This window comes from Cervus canadensis, chromosome Y (assembly GCF_019320065.1).
Source record: "Cervus canadensis isolate Bull #8, Minnesota chromosome Y, ASM1932006v1, whole genome shotgun sequence".
NCBI lineage: Eukaryota > Metazoa > Chordata > Mammalia > Artiodactyla > Cervidae > Cervus > Cervus canadensis.
Window position 1 is genome coordinate 912,656 of NC_057420.1, and position 18,544 is coordinate 931,199.

Genomic DNA, 18,544 nt, shown 5'->3' on the forward strand with positions numbered 1-18,544 from the left:
TAAGTAACAGCCACCGTACAGTACAAACTGAGAAGATTTAGCACCCTTCCAACAATCATTCCCATGCCATTTAACATGTCAAATGAACTCAGATAGTATAATAGCCTTTTGGGAGGCTTCAGGGGCCCTCTGGAGCATCCCAAACTTAGCTAGCGGTCCAAAGAATTTTAAAAGAATATGTTTTAAGACATTTTATCATAAGGATTAATTAAAAGCATTTCGAACGTTGGGTCAGATTTAGTCAATGTTGATGGGTGTATCCTTTAGCTTGTTGATATATCACAATGCACATAAATACCAACGGTCAAGTTCTAGTGAACGTGAGCTCCGCCCCCTTTGGACCAAATGGGCTCTACCCAGTTTTTTGTTTTGGCCATGTCCTTCCTAACCAAATCCATTTATCTAACTAGTTTTAATCCAATTTTAGAAAATCCTGATCATGCCAAACTCTTTTTTAATATTCTTGATACCTTTGTTAAATTTACTGAAAGTATACTTCCTGCTTTCCTTTAGCAACAAAGAGCTAACATTTATATGAGCATTTCAGAGACTGGGGAGCATAAATACCAGTGATAATGTTTAAATCCCTTGTTTTTTCTTTGTTTTATTTATTTGTTTTGTAACATTTTAGGATGGCATCAAGCAGTATTTACTTGTAGTCCCACATCTCTTTAGTTGTTCTGTAAAAGGAAATCAGTGTTTAGTAGGAAATGTTTTAAACATTTAATATATTTGGAAATGACCTAATTATTTAATAGACTTTTAATACTTAGTTTAGCACATCCCTTAGAAATCTGACTTATGTCAATCTGGAGAGACAATTGTAGACGGGTATTCCTAAAGAAAAATGATTTGTTAGAGTTTATATAAAAACTCATATCTCTTTTCCAATTTTTAGAAAATTTTTTCACTCGAGGTAATTGCCTTGTTGACAAAGTGGTAACAGATATAATATTTAACTTATATGAAACCTAGGTACAAAAAATGTTTTACTTGATGTTAATTACTCTAAGACATGTCTATATCAGATAGGTGACCAAACAAACATTCTTATCAGGTATTTAATACTGAATATATCTCAGTTCACCTGAACCTGGAATTTATTGTTTCATTTAGAATTATTTGATTTGTAAGCACTTATTCTTCTTTGAAACAAATAAATAGAGCTCATTTACAAATTAACCTAAACAATATTATGCAGAGACAAAGACATACCAACACATATTTAGACAAAAGCAGTGCAAAATCTAGCTTCATGTTTTAAGCTGGGTCATGAATTAGATAAAGGAGTTTCTGCATTGAATAGTGTGCCAAAAGAATTTTAACTTGTGCAATAAAGTACATTCTAAGTGAACCTAAAATGTACAGTTTATAAGCATGCAAATGCTTTTCATTTTTGGTGTAATACATCAATCACATCTGCAAAGAGAAAACCAAAACTCTATATAAAGTAGTAGAGCTCACCTAGCCACAAGAAGCACTCATGTAGTTATTTTTCAAAAGGGTCAGAAAACCTAATTATAAACCTGCTAAGATTAACTTATAACTTAAGCTACCATACTGAAGCTAGTCAGTGATTCACTAATACTGCAAAAGATGCTTTCTGTTAGCGAGAGTGGTTTCTTCCTGTTAACTGGGTAAGAATCAGACTTTGAACAACAGGGAACAATCAATTGATATTTCAGCATGAATCCGAGGCATATTTTACTTTTGGGGTATGTCCATCAGTGGGTGTTTACCCAGAAGTACTCATCCTAAAAGATAAGTCTTCCATTTGATTTAGAATTTTCTATCTCTGAGGCTTTGGACCTTTTAGAGATAAGGCACATCTCAGATTTTTCCATATTTCGATTTGCAGCAGGGATGGCGAGGCTTGCTATCACCCCTTTCTTTTCTTTTAGAAGAAAAAAAAAAAGATAAACACACATTGTTTCAGACTTTTCTGACACCTAAACCTAGAAAATATCTTTATACATACACATTCCTAGCCGAAGAGGACAAGAATGAGAGCCTCAAGGAGCAAGCCAGAGCTCACCATTATACTTTTATACTCGTGTGTATTAAGTGTAAAACAATGACGTTTCACCAAAGGAGTTATGTAGTTATTTATTTTAAAGCTACAGTACCTCAGAACACCTTGGCAATAAATAGCTTGTCTGTCTCAAGTCCTGCTTCCCAGAGGGAGCTCGGTAGGAGCCTGGCCCAGGCCGTGAGGTCCAGCACCGGTGGTGAGGTCGGGCGGCCGGACAGTCAGAAATCGTCGCTCTTGCTCTTCAGGTACTTGAGCATGGAGTCCATGCCCTGCGCGGAGCCCCATATCTTCTTGAGCACCTCACACTCCCGCTCGTTGGCCCGCTCCAGCTCCAGCCTCATGTTGCCACGCACAAGGGCCTTGGATTCCTCCAGCACGACGCGGTTGCAAGAGGCGAGCTCCTTGATGCGAACCATGACTTCCTGGGTGAAGGTCCCAGGCCAGAACACCTGGGAGACCAGCCCTTTGCCGCACGCCTCCTGTGCTGTTAGCTTCCGCCCTCTGAACAGCATTTCGTTGGCAGATGCTCCTCCCATAATCTTGGGGAACATGACAGTGGAACAGCCGTCTGGACTCTGTCCGAAGGTGGTATAGGGCGTCTGGAACCATGCCTTTTCGTTGGCCCAGACCACATCACAGAGAGGCAGGATGGATGCTCCTAGCCCAATGGCCGGGCCATTCACAGCTACGACAATAGGCTTCTTGAACTGGATGAAGGTGTTCACGAAGTTTCTGATGGCCTCGGCCATTCTGGCGCTCTCCCTCTTGCGGTCATCTGGCAGGCGCCGGATGAAGTAGAGGAAGTCCAGGCCGCAGCAGAAGACACTGCCCACGGCGCTGAGCAACACCAGCTTGCTGTCGTCGGCGTTGGCCATGCTCAGCGCGCTCTGCAGCTCCTTCATCACCTCCGGGTTCAGCGAGTTGTTCTGGGATGACTTGGTGGACAGCAGGATGTGGGTGAAGCCGTCCTGCTTCCGGACCACAATGTCCCGGTACCTGTAGGCGCTCTCCCTCTGCCGCACACTGAAGCGCAGCTGCTTCTTAAAGGGCTGGTCTCGCCTGTCCTTCATGAACTTCTTCTTTCCAGCTTTCACGCCCATGACTGACGTCTGCAGGGGGCTCGTGCAATTGGCCGGCAGTGCGTCCACCAAATGGGACGTGCCATTCCCTTTCACGGCCAGCCCCGTGGCCATGGCAGCCTTCACGGGGCCCGCCGCCCGTGGCAACAATGGGTGTATCCAGGGCCGGCTCCCCATCATCACCGGCTCCGCCCCCGGGCTCAGTAGGGCCCCGGTCCGCTTCTCGGCCGCTGCCTCTGGGGCCGCTGTGTCTTCTGGCCCCTGCTCCATGGGGTCCGGATTCTCGGGGCTCTCGTCCTGAAAGCTGTCCAGCACAGTCCCACTCTTTATGGGGCTCTTGGGCACGAGAATCCTGTTGCCCAACCGGGCCAGGTCCATGTTCTTTTAGGTGGCCAGGCCCCGTGCGGAGCTCTCCTGGAACTTCTGGCTGGCAGTAAACAGCGGGCTGCTCTTGGCCTCGTGCTCCTTGCCCACCACTAGGGCCTTGGGGGCGGCCTTGGAGAAGCTGCTCTTGGTGGATCTGGAGATCTGCTTCTGGCCCCTGTTTGGGGAGGTTCGCTTGGCTCTAGTGAGGGTGTCCTCCTTCTGCTTCCCGGTGTGGTGCCGGTTAAAGTCGTGGATGCACTCCTTGCAGTTCACCAGGTGCTGCTCTGGCTCCCATGTGGCATCCTCCCTGCCGTAGCCTTTTCACTGAACCACACAGTCCGTCTTCCCTTTCTTGTTTTGCCTCTTGTCAATGATCCTTTCAACCTCATACAGCTCCTCGGAGGCCATGGCTGCCCCCTCTGGGCAGGGCCAGTGAGGCAACCCTGGTCATTTTGAAGACGCCCAGTGGCCTGCTCCAGAGCCCCTGAACACTCCTATATGTAGGGGACCACACCCTTATGATTATGAGGTCAGTAAGTCCATTCCCCAGCCAATGGCAGCCTTCCCCCAGCCTTAGCATCACAAAGCCTCATCCTGAAACTTCTGATGGTGGATGCGGAGCAGCTCAGTTGAATTGCTGGCAGAAATGAGGCATTTTTCATCATGCAAAAGAGCCCACCAAACTCACCTGCCATCCTCATCTCTCTACACCAACACAGATGGGCCACATGTCAGGGAGAGTGTGTCTCCTCCAAACTTGCCCCACAGCCAGGTTTCAGCCTTTCCTTCGAGTCTGTCTCACGTTACATTATTATCTACTTTTTGTTTCCTTGCCTCAAATCCATCCATGATAATTAGGCTGTGGAACTGAGAATAATTTCCCTTTCCTCCTACAACTGGTAGGAGGAAATGCACCTTGAAGGCCATTCAATTCTGGGCCACTTATGAGAAACCTTTTCCATCCCACCTCCTTTTCTCAGGCTTCATCTAGCTCTCCTCAGTTTTCTAGTCTCCAGTCTAAAAGCCCCGTCCTCAACTGTGAGAATGCACTGAATACATACACTTGCTCTGGCGCTACTTGGCACTGTCTTGTTTCAATTCGAGGACTAATTGTCACCTCCCCAGATGTAATACCCAGGCTTCAGTTTTAACATGGTGATGTGGATGAGGCAGACAAATGCATGCTTTGGGTTGTTCTGGATGACCCCAAGAAGGAAATGACCAGCTGCGACTGATTAGTATTCCCAGGAAGGAAGGGGTGCAGCTTGCCCAGTGGTGTGTGAGCCTCATGTGCACAGGGCTTCTCAACATGCGCCCTCACAAATTTCTTCTCATCCTGTTTTCCTGGCAGAAGCTCCTTTGGGTGTCTCCTCACAGTTGAGACCATGGTGGAATTCATTTCCATGAATAGCTGCCACAAGCTTCCAGCCTCTTGGAGGAAACCCTGTGGAATCATGCCTACCCATCTAGTTCCCAAGGTCTCTCATTGAGGTTGTTGGCGCTGGAGGATAGGGGAATGAGTTGTGTGCTTCAGCACAGTCTCTTTGTTCCTAATGGGCTAGCAGCGTCAGCCAGCCTTAGATGTACCCCTGGGGGGCAGTCTTTGTTGACATAGTGGGATTCCCTGTGGTTTCCATGAGGTGCTGTCTTCCTGGTGTGCACTGGCTGCTTAGTCACCTAGGACAAGCCCCAATGTTCAGAGCAGTCTTATTTCTAATAGTCAAAAAGTTGAGAAGCACAAGATGGTGGAGGGGGAGGGGTACAGGTAGTACATCTCTCTCCAGGGATCCATCAGGAATACACCTTCAGACACAAGTGCTTGTAGAACCTCAGCTGAGAGCAGACAGGACTGCCTGAACAGAGGAAATTAATAGATGGAACCACAAACAATCAGAAGGATGCAATAATTAGGGGGTGGGGGGAGGAGACATGCATGTTATTAGGATTGGGCCTGCCCTCAGGGGGTGGGAGACCTGAAGTAGGTGTCCGATCTCCACATGGGAGCAACTGTCTGCATCAGAGGGGAAACACTTAAGGCTGAGAGTGAAACAGCACATCTGTGGCAGCCTAGAAGGGATGAGAATGAGACAGTCCTTTCCACTGTCATTCACACCCCAGAGAGGGACACAGGTCCTGTAGAAGGTGCAGCAGGAAGCAGATGGTTCCTAGAGATTGTGGAGAAATCCCTGGCCGTGGTCTGCTGCCTACTGGTTAGGGACAAATTGATGGGATGCTCAAATGAGGAGATCATGTGGGAAAAGCCTGTGCAGGTAAGCCAGGCGGCCATGGGAGGAAGGTGACACTGCTGAGTCATGTATAGGGGGTGGAGCCATCGGGACAGCCTCTGTCTCCCCACACGCCTGCATCACAGCTGAATAAAAGAGAGGTTGGCCCCATCAAGCACTTGAATCACTGAATTACAGAGTAAGACCCCACCCAGGGAGCGCCTTTAAGTACCTGATGCTCCAAATGACAGAGTAGGACCCCAGCCTGGGGGGTCCCGCTATGTGCCTGACACGCTGAACAACAGGGAAGGACCCCAGACAGGAAAGCCCTCGAAGGGCCTGAATGCATGGGTCTACGGAGAAAGACTAGCCAAAGAGGCCTTCAGATTGCCAGCTACAATAGGCTCAAAGAAAAATTCGGACAGGGCCTTAATTCCTGCAGTGGAGGCAGTCCAAGTCCCTGTACACTTGGCACTGCCAGGGTCCCCGCTAGCCAAGCAACTGTGCCGCCTTCATGCTCAACACTCACTCGGGCAGAGCTGCCACGGCCCAAGTACTCGTCCGTCTTTGCTCTCAGTTTCGCTTCAGGATTGTCAGATTCCTTTCTACCCTGGAGACTGTGGCAGGATTCTCTATCAGGGAGGGGATTCTCCATGCAAGAATCCTGGAGCGTACTGGCCAATACGGATTGCCATGCCCTTCTAGAGCACTATATTAGCCGCTGTCCTTATTGCCAAAGCCCTGAGCACACGGCACTTGCCAGAACCTCTGTGACCCAATCTGCTGCACCACCTCCACACCTGGCCCTCAAAGGGGCAAACCCAAGGACTCCAAGGCAACCTCAGGAGCAAACCCCAGTGGACAAACCACATGCAGAAATGGACGTGAAACCCCCATGAAACTCAGCAGCAGTGTAGCTAAGGAAGAAGGCCCAGAACCTCCCTACCAGGTGTACAAACTGCAGATTAAACCCACACGATCACCTAGGAAGACTCTGTGTCTAAGCAATAGATAAACAAGTCATTGAGAGATCCCTCCTGCAAACCAACCAATCAACCAACAACAACCACAACGAAAGAAAACCCACTACTTCTGATGGCTGTGGACTTTGCAGGCAAGAACACATAGGAGTGGGACCAGATTAGAATGTAAGGTGCCCCCACACCAGGTCCAGAGATCAGCACACCGATGACGGGTATCCGAGGGAGGTGAGGTGGCCTTTGAATACAAGTGAAGGAAAGGACTCTGACAGCAGTGACTCAAGATAAACGTATGTTCTTCCTCTCTTTTGATTTGCTCTGTAGATTCTTTTGGATTTATTTGTTTTCTTTCTTCCCGCCCTCACCACAACTGCAGTAGTTGTCATTGTTAATTTCACTACGGAATCAATGAAGCTTTGGAGCACTTTTTCTGTGTATGTGTGTGTGTGACATCTTCTTTACTCCTGCTATACAACGTTTCTTGTACATTCAGCTTTTGCAGTTCTGTAGAACTTTTTTTCTTTTATTTTCCTCAGTCTTCTTCTAAATTTAACTTGACAATTTTTAATCCTCCTAATTTTGTTATCTACATTTACTCCTTTGTTTGTTTTTCGTACTGTATTTCCCGCCCCTTTGTAGTTAAACTTTACCTGTATAAATGATTTTATCTCCCACTGTTTAAGACTGTATATCTGTTCATTTCTTTCCTCTCAACATATTTGCTAGATTTATTTTAACTGCCTTATTGCCCACCTAGAACCTAGGTCTAGTTTTGTTTTCCGGTTAGTGCTTTACTTAGTTTTATACTTGTAGATAAACACTCCGTTTCCTTTGTTCACTGTGCCAATTTAATGACGTTTATTTCACTTTATTTTTGTTTTAGAACTTTGTGTCTAAGTTGGTCTTTGGCTGCTCTGTAGAGTTTTATTTTCTACTTTTTATTGTCTTCTTCCATTTCCCACGCTTATTATACATTTATTTCTTAAAACCAGTGCATTTTTTCTATATCGATTCTTTTCTTTGCCTTTCCTACACTTATTTTCCCCTTAGGGTGAATCTTTAATATATATAAATGTTCATCTTGCTCTCTACCATTGCATATCTATGCTTTGTTTTCTGTATTTCCTTTCTTATCAGCTTCGGGGACTCAGCCCTGGTGAAGTCCAGGTGTTCCTTTAGGATAAGCAGTGTCTGCGAAGTATAGAGAACTGAGTCGAGTCTTGGTTGAGTGCAGAATCCAGACTATTTTATTCTTTTACATCAGTGCTTATGTCCCCTAAAATCAATAATCCTTTAAAGACCTTTAAGGAAGGGGCAATGATAAGATTGTACCAGGTGCATAAACCTGGGTGACATCAGAAATAACTTTCCAGGTCAGTCCATACCTACACATAATTTTTCAACAGTTCAAGGGCAGCAGCTAGTCACCTGTGAAAAGCCATCTACAAACATTATCTTGGGAAGCTGATCCCCGGGCTGACTTAGCTCTGGTATGTAATGCTAAAGGTCAAAGTTCTCATGAATCCCCTCCTGATCACACCCTAAGCAATCTTCCCAATCTCGTAATGGACTCTATCGACTTTTGCTTATGGGGTAGATAGACCTGTTCATTAGAACCCGTGTGCCCCCATGGACTGTGTTGCTGCCATGCAAAGGTTTCGAAGAGGGATTGTAGGTAAGAGTCAGACTAGTTTTTTGGGAACCTCAAAGAACGCCAAGCATCAGATGATGAAAGGCCGAAGGCCTGGGAGTGGATTGTGGGGCAATCCCGAGAAACCCCCAGAGGTCGGGATGATTTGCGTGTGGAGTGGTCCTGGAGGTCCCCACAACTTTGTGTGCCAGCTGCTTGAACCCAGACCGTGTCACGGGCCGCGTTTCTCTCGCCGGCTCCCGACATCTCCCCGTTTATTTCCTAGGACAGCAAGATGAAGTTCAGTCGCAACACTTTGAATGCTGTGCAGTAGACTTTGAACGAAACAAGGAAGAAAAAGTATTACTAGTAAGGCCATGGCATCCATATCAACACAGCTTATTGGGCTGGAGACAAAGGTTTGCCTGTCACCAAGCTTGAGAGGATATTGAAATGATTAGTTGCTGTTCCGGCAGCTGGTGAAGTCTAGTCTGGAATGCTCTAGGGCTTGGATTTGTTTACATTCGTTTTCTAAATCTAAGCTTATGCTGGAGCTATTCCAAATTCCTGTGATATGACTTTTAATCCATTCCCAATTATAGTCTGTTTCATTAACTTGCAAGGGAGTGATACAGATCCATGGACAATCAGCGTGGCAAGACAGAGCTAATTTTACTATTAATGCTTGCAATTCAGTTCCTATGTGCATTACAGCTTCTTCCAAAGTATCTACTTCCATCTCTAGTTTACTATCTATGATTTCCTGAGATGCTAAAGTCAGTGACACATTTCTGGAGATGTTATTAACAAATTGAGCTGTATGCACTTGTTGGGTTAGAGCTACTGCTGCCACTGTAATGGAGGCATTTGCGGCTATCAAGGCAGAGGTTGCCAAGGTAAGTACATCTACTAAACGCTTAGCCCTCCTAAGATCTTGTCATTGTTGAAGCACAGCTGAACCAGAATTGTCACACCAAGGAATAGTAACATTACCAGCAACCATAAGATATGGAGGGTGTTGCAAAACCACAAACAAGCCAACCTTAAATTGGGGGCTGAGGCAAGAGGATAGCATACATTCTTTACAAGTGACTATGGTTGGACCTCCAGTATAATCAGCAAATATGTGTGCATCATTAGAATTATTAGTGAAAAGGAAAACAGGGAGAGGGCAAACAAGCTAATGCAGAAAAGGCACTAGCAATTTTAGGTCTAATTACTGTGATCTCGGAGGTGGCGGCAAGTGCTTACCATAGTTCAGGCTGCCAATGTGTCTGGTTGTTTAAAGGAAAAGATAACATGGCAGGGACAAACTGATTGTGATGCCATCTGTTGGCAGGCACTGGCCAGGGAACAGTCTTGTTTGACCAATTAGCGTATTTTGTAGTATTGTTATTAGATTCTTTAGGGTGATACCCTGGGTTTGGGTTCCTCCCATCTTGTATAAGATAATTAATGTTTCCTAGTATTGTATAACTGAAGTGAGAATCATAAGTACATGATTTCCATATAGGATAGCCTAATTGTTCAGCAATGGTTTTCCATATATCATCTGACGGGACAGTCTCATTACATTTGGGATACGTCTTTGGAGCTTGGACAAAATCTGGAGCCTCTGGTGCTGTCTGTGCTTGATTTCTTTGGAGTTTCCATGCTGGAGGAGGGGGAGGCCCCCTTTTTCCTTTTTGGCCGAGAAAGCAGAGGCATCGTGTCTTCGGGGAATTGAGACACGCCGGATCAGCCTGTCAGAAATCGAAATGGTTGACTCTGCATCTTGAGGATGCATACAAGCATACCATCGGCCGCTGGTTATCAGTGGGTCAGGCCCCTTCCATTGTCCTCAGAGGAGATCCTTCCACCTGACTAAAGGTTTCATGACCTTGTGTTGTGGGGTCCAATGCCAAAACATGGCAGTGTGACCCAACAAATCAGCATTAAGATTATGTAGTACAAAGACGGCATGCTCTAACACCTGGTGAGGGGAACTCTACGTGTATAGTTATATCTTGAAAGACTTCAGCCGTCCTGGCTGTAGTTATAATCACATGCGAGAAAGTGTCCGTGGTTACATGAACAAAGGATCGCCTGCAAAGGTGACCAAAGCCTGGAACATGGGTTACATCTACCTTCCAGAGCATATTTGGCAATAGTCCTGGGGAATTTACTCTGAATGCTAAGGTAGGTAGAAAAGTAGGGCAGTGTGTACAGGAGTGAACAATTTCTCGAGCTGACTCTCGGGGAATGTGAAACTGATATTTGAAAGCAGTTGTGTTTTGATGATGAAGGGCATGTGAGGCTCGATCATCGGTAACAGTGGCAGTTGCAATTGATTTAGTAAGAGCATCAGCTAAATCCTTTACACGACGTAAGGGCCCCTGTAGACTCAAGTGAGCTCGAATATGCCCGATATCAAAGGTTTTATTTTGAATCTATATTGCTTGTCGCAACTTAGACAGTAAGTGAAAGATGGTGGTTTTATTTTTAGGCAGCACAGCTGTCTCAATATGAGAAAATAGTCTGATAACATACTGTGAGTCAGAGTAGATGATAAACTCTTCTTTGGGGAACATAACAGAGGCCACTACGACGGCAGTCAGTTGAGGCTTTGGGGCTGAGGTTTCTTGGGCATATAACACTTTTAGTTTGAGTTTTTGTAACTATGGAAGCTTTTCCATTGGAAGACTCATCTGTAAAATTATTGACAGCCTTTGGTATAGGAGAGGCTTGACATCTCTTTTTTTTTTTGGAAAATGACTGGGTCATCAGCCATGAAATTAAATGAAGAGTGAGAGGGCAAATGCTGTGGGGCAAGGAAACTTGCCCTACATAATGTCCTAAGGCAATTTGCCAGTCTTCGTTAAACTGCAGGAAAGCATTTAATTGTTATTTTATTGTATGAAATTATAATCTCAGGAGGATTGTCACCAAACGAATGTATCCTCCTTCTTCTGCGTTTTGTAATTAGTGTTGCTATTAAAGCTGGGTCATCAGCCACTATCTTTTTGTCTGTAGCTGGAAGATGTGTCCATTCTAGGGGTCCTGATTGCATTCATACACCAGTCGGAGCTGTAGGAGTAGGCAAGCACAAAAGCTGCCACACTTTACTTGTATCAATCCTATTTACATGACTATAGACACAGCAGCTGTTACTTTATCAAGGGCTTTTCGAGCTTCCGGGGTCAGGCTCTTTTCGGAAGCTGGGTCAGAGGTACCTTGTAAGACATTAAACAAGGGCTTTAATTCAGCAGTAATGAATTTTACCTAAGGCCTAATCCAGTTAATATCTCCTAGCAAATTTTGATAATCACTTAATGTCACCACATGAACTTTTTTTTTAAATAGTAAGGGAACATGAGTCGCCATTTTAGAGTATAGACCTTGCCCTAGATAAGTAACTGGGGGGTTTATTTGGGGGCAATTTGTAGGCCTCTATATTGTAATGCCTCTGTTAGATCATGCAGCACTGATTGTAGCTATGCCTGATCGGGATGTGCTATTTGGATATCATCCATACAATGAATTAAATATACCTGTCTATGTTTTATATGGAACCATGTGCAAAAGACTTGAAAAGATTTAGAAGTGTATGCAGGGGCATTGTCAGGTTTAAGACATTAGGGTAACACAAGTCTAACAGTGGGGGGTTATTTTGGATAGAAGAAGAATGAGCTTTGACATGTACGATAATCTTAAAGAACACTTATTGATTTTACTAAATAACAAAGTTAAAACAAATATAAACCACTTAAAGGCAAAGAAATGTATAATCTGTTATTGATAGATTTATTCTAAGAAAACTTTTTTCGCTTCACAAAGAGAGCAGACTAAATTTCAGTCTGTTCCCAATGTAGCCGAGAGCAAACAAAGAGCATTTTATTTAGTTAATCTTAGATAAGTTTTTTGCTTTTTTTTCTTATAAATCTTGAACTAGAGGTATTTTTCTAAAGGTATGAGAGTCAAACCATACAGGGTAATTGACAAAGTAGCCTGGTCATTGTTGTGACCTGTAGCACTTGAACATGATAATTAAAACTGTAACTGACAGCATGTTACCAGGACATATCAATTTTCATGAATTTTCCATAATTTTTAGGATATCTATATAAGTAACAGCCACCGTACAGTACAAACTGAGAAGATTTAGCACCCTTCCAACAATCATTCCCATGCCATTTAACATGTCAAATGAACTCAGATAGTATAATAGCCTTTTGGGAGGCTTCAGGGGCCCTCTGGAGCATCCCAAACTTAGCTAGCGGTCCAAAGAATTTTAAAAGAGTATGTTTTAAGACGTTTTATCATAAGGATCAATTAAAAGCGTTTCGAACGCTTTAGTTAATGTTGATGGGTGTATCCTTTAGCTTGTTGATATATCACAATGCACATAAATACCAACGGTCAAGTTCTAGTGAACGTGAGCTCCGCCCCCTTTGGACCAAATGGGCTCTACCCTGGTTTTTGTTTTGGCCATGTCCTTCCTAACCAAATCCATTTATCTAACTAGTTTTAATCCAATTTTAGAAAATCCTGATCATGCCAAACTCTTTTTTAATATTCTTGATACCTTTGTTAAATTTACTGAAAATACACTTTTTGCTTTCCTTTCGCAATAAAGAGCTAACATTTATATGAGCATTTCAGAGACTGGGGAGCATAAATACCAGTGATAATGTTTAAATCCCTTGTTTTTTCTTTGTTATATTTATTTGTTTTGTAACATTTTAGGATGGCATCAAGCAGTATTTACTTGTAGTCCCACATCTCTTTAGTTGTTCTGTAAAAGGAAATCAGTTATTAGTAGGAAATGTTTTAAACATTTAATATATTTGGAAATGACCTAATTATTTAACAGACTTTTAATACTTAGTTTAGCACATCCCTTAGAAATCTGACTTATGTCAATCTGGAGAGACAATTGTAGACGGGTATTCCTAAAGAAAAATGATTTGTTAGAGTTTATATAAAAACTCATATCTCTTTTCCAATTTTTAGAAAATTTTTTCACTCGAGGTAATTGCCCTGTTGACAAAGTGGTAACAGATATAATATTTAACTTATATGAAACCTAGGTACAAAAAATGTTTTACTTGATGTTAATTACTCTAAGACATGTCTATATCAGATAGGTGACCAAACAAACATTCTTATCAGGTATTTAATACTGAATATATCTCAGTTCACCTGAACCTGGAATTTATTGTTTCATTTAGAATTATTTGATTTGTAAGCGCTTATTCTTCTTTCAAGCAAATAAATAGAGCTCATTTACAAATTAACCTAAACAATATTATGCAGAGACAAAGACATACCAACACATATTTAGACAAACGCAGTGCAAAATCTAGCTTCATGTTTTAAGCTGGGTCATGAATTAGATATCACACAATAAAATTTACTACTTTATACAAATAGAAGAAATACAATAAAAGTTTTAAAGGCTTTTTTGCTTTCCTTTTTGTCTCAGTGTCAGGAGTTAGAGATTGTCTAGGGCCAAATACTTTGGTGCTTTTTCGCTAACAGCATTGCATACCATGCCCACCCCCTCCCGCCCAACCGTCCTTGACACAGCTCCCCAGCTAAATTCCCAGCCTTGCACTCACATACAGAAACACCACATCCTCCTCCTCTTCCCCCATGGGAAGGGTATCACTGGGGCTCAGTCTGAGCACAGGTCAGCCCCATGCTTTCAAGCTAACTGGACCTTCTCTTCCCATCTCCAAATGCACAGGAACCAGGCCCCTCCCTCTGCACATACTTTTCCTTTCTCTGCCCTTTCTGCCCCACACAGAAAGCTCAGAGAGCTCAGAGACACACATAATTTCACACCAGGTTGATTTTATTTAAATGTCATTATTAATGTTAGTGGGTGCTATTGGTAGAAGACTCAATGACTGTACTGTTGGCCACTTTTAAGCAGTGAGACCCTGGAAGAATTCTGAGGTCTCTAGCCATGTTCTGAGGTCACTGGCTATGCACTTGTCCAGCAGGAATGGCAGGGGTCTCCATGATCTCTTGGGCCTCTTCCAGTTGGTTCTGATTCAGCTCTTCATTCACCTTGGAACACTGGCTCCAGAGATTTGAACCTCTGATATTGTTAGGATTCTCTGAGGTGGCAGCTATTTGAAAAGCCTTCTTGCTCAGCTTTGGTTGAATGTGCTTATTTGCCCTCACAGGTACCCTGCCGACCTGGAGAAAACAAGAGAAGGAGCAAAGAATGGCATTAACTTGGGGAAGAGGGTATTGCTGGTTGGGACTGATGGCTTCAGTAGAAGGAGTGTGACCAAGAGGTGGCATGTGCAAGACAAGGAAAGGGGATGGTGTCTTAGGTTTCCTGTCAATGGGCAGGTTGAGCTTGGGTGGGTTCACTCACCTTGACACTTCTTGTCGATCTCAGTTGATAAGACGTCTTCATCTTGTCCTACTGCATGAGGAGCCGGTTGTTTCTGAATTGTGCTAGAGTCTTTTAGCTTCCCAGTCACCTTAGTCATTTGGTCTTGTGTGTGTGTGTGTGTGTGTGTGTGTGTGTGTGTGTGAAGAAATATTCAATTTATTTAACTAGTTTTCACAGGTGAATGTGTATTCTATAGAATCTTGATTGGTTGTACAGTTTATATATAGTTCAAACTCCAGAACGCAAAAAGTAGGTCATATGGATGCAAAACTACTGCACCAACCCATCCAAGTAAAGGCAGATTTACACTCTGTAAGCTCTCCACAAGGCCGGGAGGTGGTCGGTTCCAAGTAGAAACTTCAAAACTGTACTGAAATAAGGTTTTGATTTTATTTCACTCTTCATCCATTCCATATGCTTGCAAGCTCAGAAGCCTGCCAGGAGACAGGCTTCTGGAAACGTCCCCAGCACCGGCAGGAATGCAGACATCTATGTCCACAAGGCACTCTCGCATAGCATCCTCTCCTTGGTATGGCGTGTAGATGTGAAAGCAGAGACTGAGAACATGAAATGTCGATATAATAAGGTAGTTCTCTTTAAAAGGAGTTTCTGCATTGAATAGTGTGCCAAAAGAATTTTAACTTGTGCAATAAAGTACATTCGAAGTGAACCTAAAATGTACAGTTTATAAGCATGCAAATGCTTTTCATTTTTGGTGTAATCCATCAATCACATCTGCAAAGAGAAAACCAAAACTCTATATAAAGTAGTAGAGCTCACCTAGCCACAAGAAGCACTCATGTAGTTATTTTTCAAAAGGGTCAGAAAACCTAATATAAACCTGCTAAGTTTAACTTATAACTTAAGCTACCATACTGAAGCTAGTCAGTGATTCACTAATACTGCAAAAGATGCTTTCTGTTAGCGAGAGTGGTTTCTTCCTGTTAACTGGGTAAGAATCAGACTTTGAACAACAGGGAACAATCAATTGATATTTCAGCATGAATCCGAGGCATATTTTACTTTTGGGGTATGTCCATCAGTGGGTGTTTACCCAGAAGTACTCATCCTAAAAGATAAGTCTTCCATTTGATTTAGAATTTTCTATCTCTGAGGCTTTGGACCTTTTAGAGGTAAGGCACATCTCAGATCTTTCTATATTTTGATTTGCAGCAGGGATGGCGAGGCCTGCTATCACCCCTTTCTTTTCTTTTAGAAGAAAAAAAAAAAGATAAACACGCATTGATTCAGACTTTTCTGACACCTAAACCTAGAAAATATCTTTATACATACACATTCCTAGCCGAAGAGGACAAGAATGAGAGCCTCAAGGAGCAAGCCAGAGCTCACCATTATACTTTTATACTCGTGTGTATTAAGTATAAAACAATGACGTTTCACCAAAGGAGTTATGTAGTTATTTATTTTAAAGCTACAGTACCTCAGAACTCCTTGGCGATAAATAGCTTGTCTGTCTCAAGTCCTGCTTCCCAGAGGGAGCTCGGTAGGAGCCTGGCCCTGGCCGTGAGGTCCGGCACTGTGCGCCGTGGTGAGATCGGTGGCCAGATAGTCAGAAATCTTCCACCTTGCACTTCCTGTACTTGAGCGTGGAGTCCATGCCCTGCACGGAGCCCCATATCTTTTTTTTATTATTATTATTAGTTGGAGGCTAATTACTTCACATTATTTCAGTGGGTTTTGTCATACATTGATGTGAATCAGCCATAGATTTACACGTATTCCCCATCCCGATCCCCCCTCCCACCTCCCTTTCCTCCAGATTCCTCTGGGTCTTCCCAGTGCATCTGGCCCTAGCACTTGTCCCATGCATCCCACCTGGGCTGGTGATCTGTTTCACCATAGATAGTATACATGCTGCTCTTTTGAAATATCCCGCCCTCAAATTCTCCCACAGAGTTCAAAAGTCCCATGTCTTCTTGAGCACCTCACACTCCCGCTCGTTGGCCCGCTCTAGCTCCATCCTCATGTTGCAGCGCACAAGGGCCTTGGATTCCTCCAGCACGATGCGGTTGCAAGAGACGAGCTCCTTGATTTGAACCATGACTTCCTGGGTGAAGGTCCCAGGCCAGAACACCTGGGAGACCAGCCCTTTGCCACATGCCTCCTGTGCTGTTAGCTTCCGCCCTCTGAACAGCATTTCGTTGGCAGATGCTCCTCCCATAATCTTGGGGAACATGACGGTGCAACAGCCGTCTGGACTCTGTCCAAAGGTGGTATAGGGCGTCTGGAACCATGCCTTTTCGTTGGCCCAGACCACATCACAGAGAGGCAGGATGGATGCTCCTAGCCCAATGGCCGGGCCATTCACAGCTACGACAATAGGCTTCTTGAACTGGATGAAGGTGTTCACGAAGTTTCTGATGGCCTCGGCCATTCTGGCGCTCTCCCTCTTGCGGTCATCTGGCAGGCGCCGGATGAAGTAGAGGAAGTCCAGGCCGCAGCAGAAGACACTGCCCATGGCGCTGAGCAACACCAGCTTGCTGTCGTCGGCGTTGGCCATGCTCAGCGCGCTCTGCAGCTCCTTCATCACTTTCGGGTTCAGCGAGTTGTTCTGGGATGACTTGGTGGACAGCAAGATGTGGGTGAAGCTGTCCTGCTTCTGGACCACAATGTCCCGGTACCTGTAGGTGCTCTCTCTCTGCCGCACACTGAAGCGCAGCTGCTTGTTAAAGGGCTGGTCTCACCTGTCCTTCATGAACTTCTTCCCAGCTTTCACGCCCATGACTGACGTCTGCAGGGGGCTCGTGCAAATGGCCGGCAGTGCGTCCACCAAATGGGACGTGCCATTCCCTTTCACGGCCAGCCCCGTGGCCATGGCGGCCTTCACGGGGCCCGCCGCCCATGGCAACAATGGGTGTATCCAGGGCCGGCTCCCCATCATCAGCGGTTTCGCCCCCGGGCTCAGTAGGGCCCCGGTCTGCTTCTCAGCCACCGCCTCTGGGGCCGCTGTGTCTTCCGGCCCCTGCTCCATGGGGCCTGGATTCTCGGGGCTCTCGTCCTGAAAGCTGTCCAGCACAGTCCCACTCTTTATGGGACTCTTGGGCACGAGAATCCTGTTGCCCAACCAGGCCAAGTCCATGTTCTTGTAGGTGGCCTGGCCCTGCGTGGGGCTCTTCTGGAACTTCTGGCTGGCGGTAAACAGTGGTGTGCTCTTGGCCTCATGATCCTTGCCCACCACTAGGGCCTTGGGGGCGGCCTTGGAGAAGCTGCTGGTGGTGGATCTGGAGACCTGATTCTGGCCGTTGTTTGGGGCGGTCCACTTGGCTCTAGTGAGGTTGCCTCCTTCTGCTTCCTGGTGTGGTGCTGGTTGAAGTCTTAGATGCACTCCTTGCAGCTCACCAGGTGCTACTCTGGCCCCTAGGTGGCATCCTCCCTGTCGTAGCCTTTCCACCGAACCAAATACTTTGTCTTCCTTTTCTTGTTTTGCCTCTTGTCAATGATCCTTTCAACCTCATACATATCCACGGAGACCATGGCTTCCCGCTCTGGGCAGGGCCAGTGAGGCAACCCTGCTCATTTTGAAGACTCCCAGTCGTCTGCTCCAGAATCCCTGTACACCCCTATATGTAGGGGACCACACCCTTATGATTATGAGCTCAGTAAGTCCATTCCCCAGCATTTATTGATGTAGACTTTTGGATAGCAGCCATTCTGACTGGCATGGTTTTGATTTGCATTTCTCTGATAATGAGTCAGGTTGAATATCTTTTCATGTGTTTGTTAGCCATCTGTATGTCTTCTTTGGACAAATGTCTGTTTAGTCCTTTGGCTCACTTTTTGATTGGGTCTTTTATGTTTCTCAAATTGAGGTGGAGGCGTT

At 44.8% G+C, this 18,544-nt stretch overlaps 1 protein-coding gene and 1 pseudogene across 1 annotated transcript; both read right to left on the bottom strand.

The window, feature by feature from the left end:
• Positions 1 to 2,250: 2,250 nt before the first annotated feature.
• Positions 2,251 to 3,885, bottom strand: LOC122436441 (chromodomain Y-like protein). Its single transcript, XM_043460232.1, is given in 1 exon segment — positions 2,251 to 3,885. A coding segment is annotated over 1 exon segment (1,635 nt).
• A 12,388-nt stretch (positions 3,886 to 16,273) lies between these two features.
• LOC122436439 lies at positions 16,274 to 18,198 on the bottom strand (annotated as a pseudogene).
• Between the last annotated feature and the right edge of the window lie 346 nt (positions 18,199 to 18,544).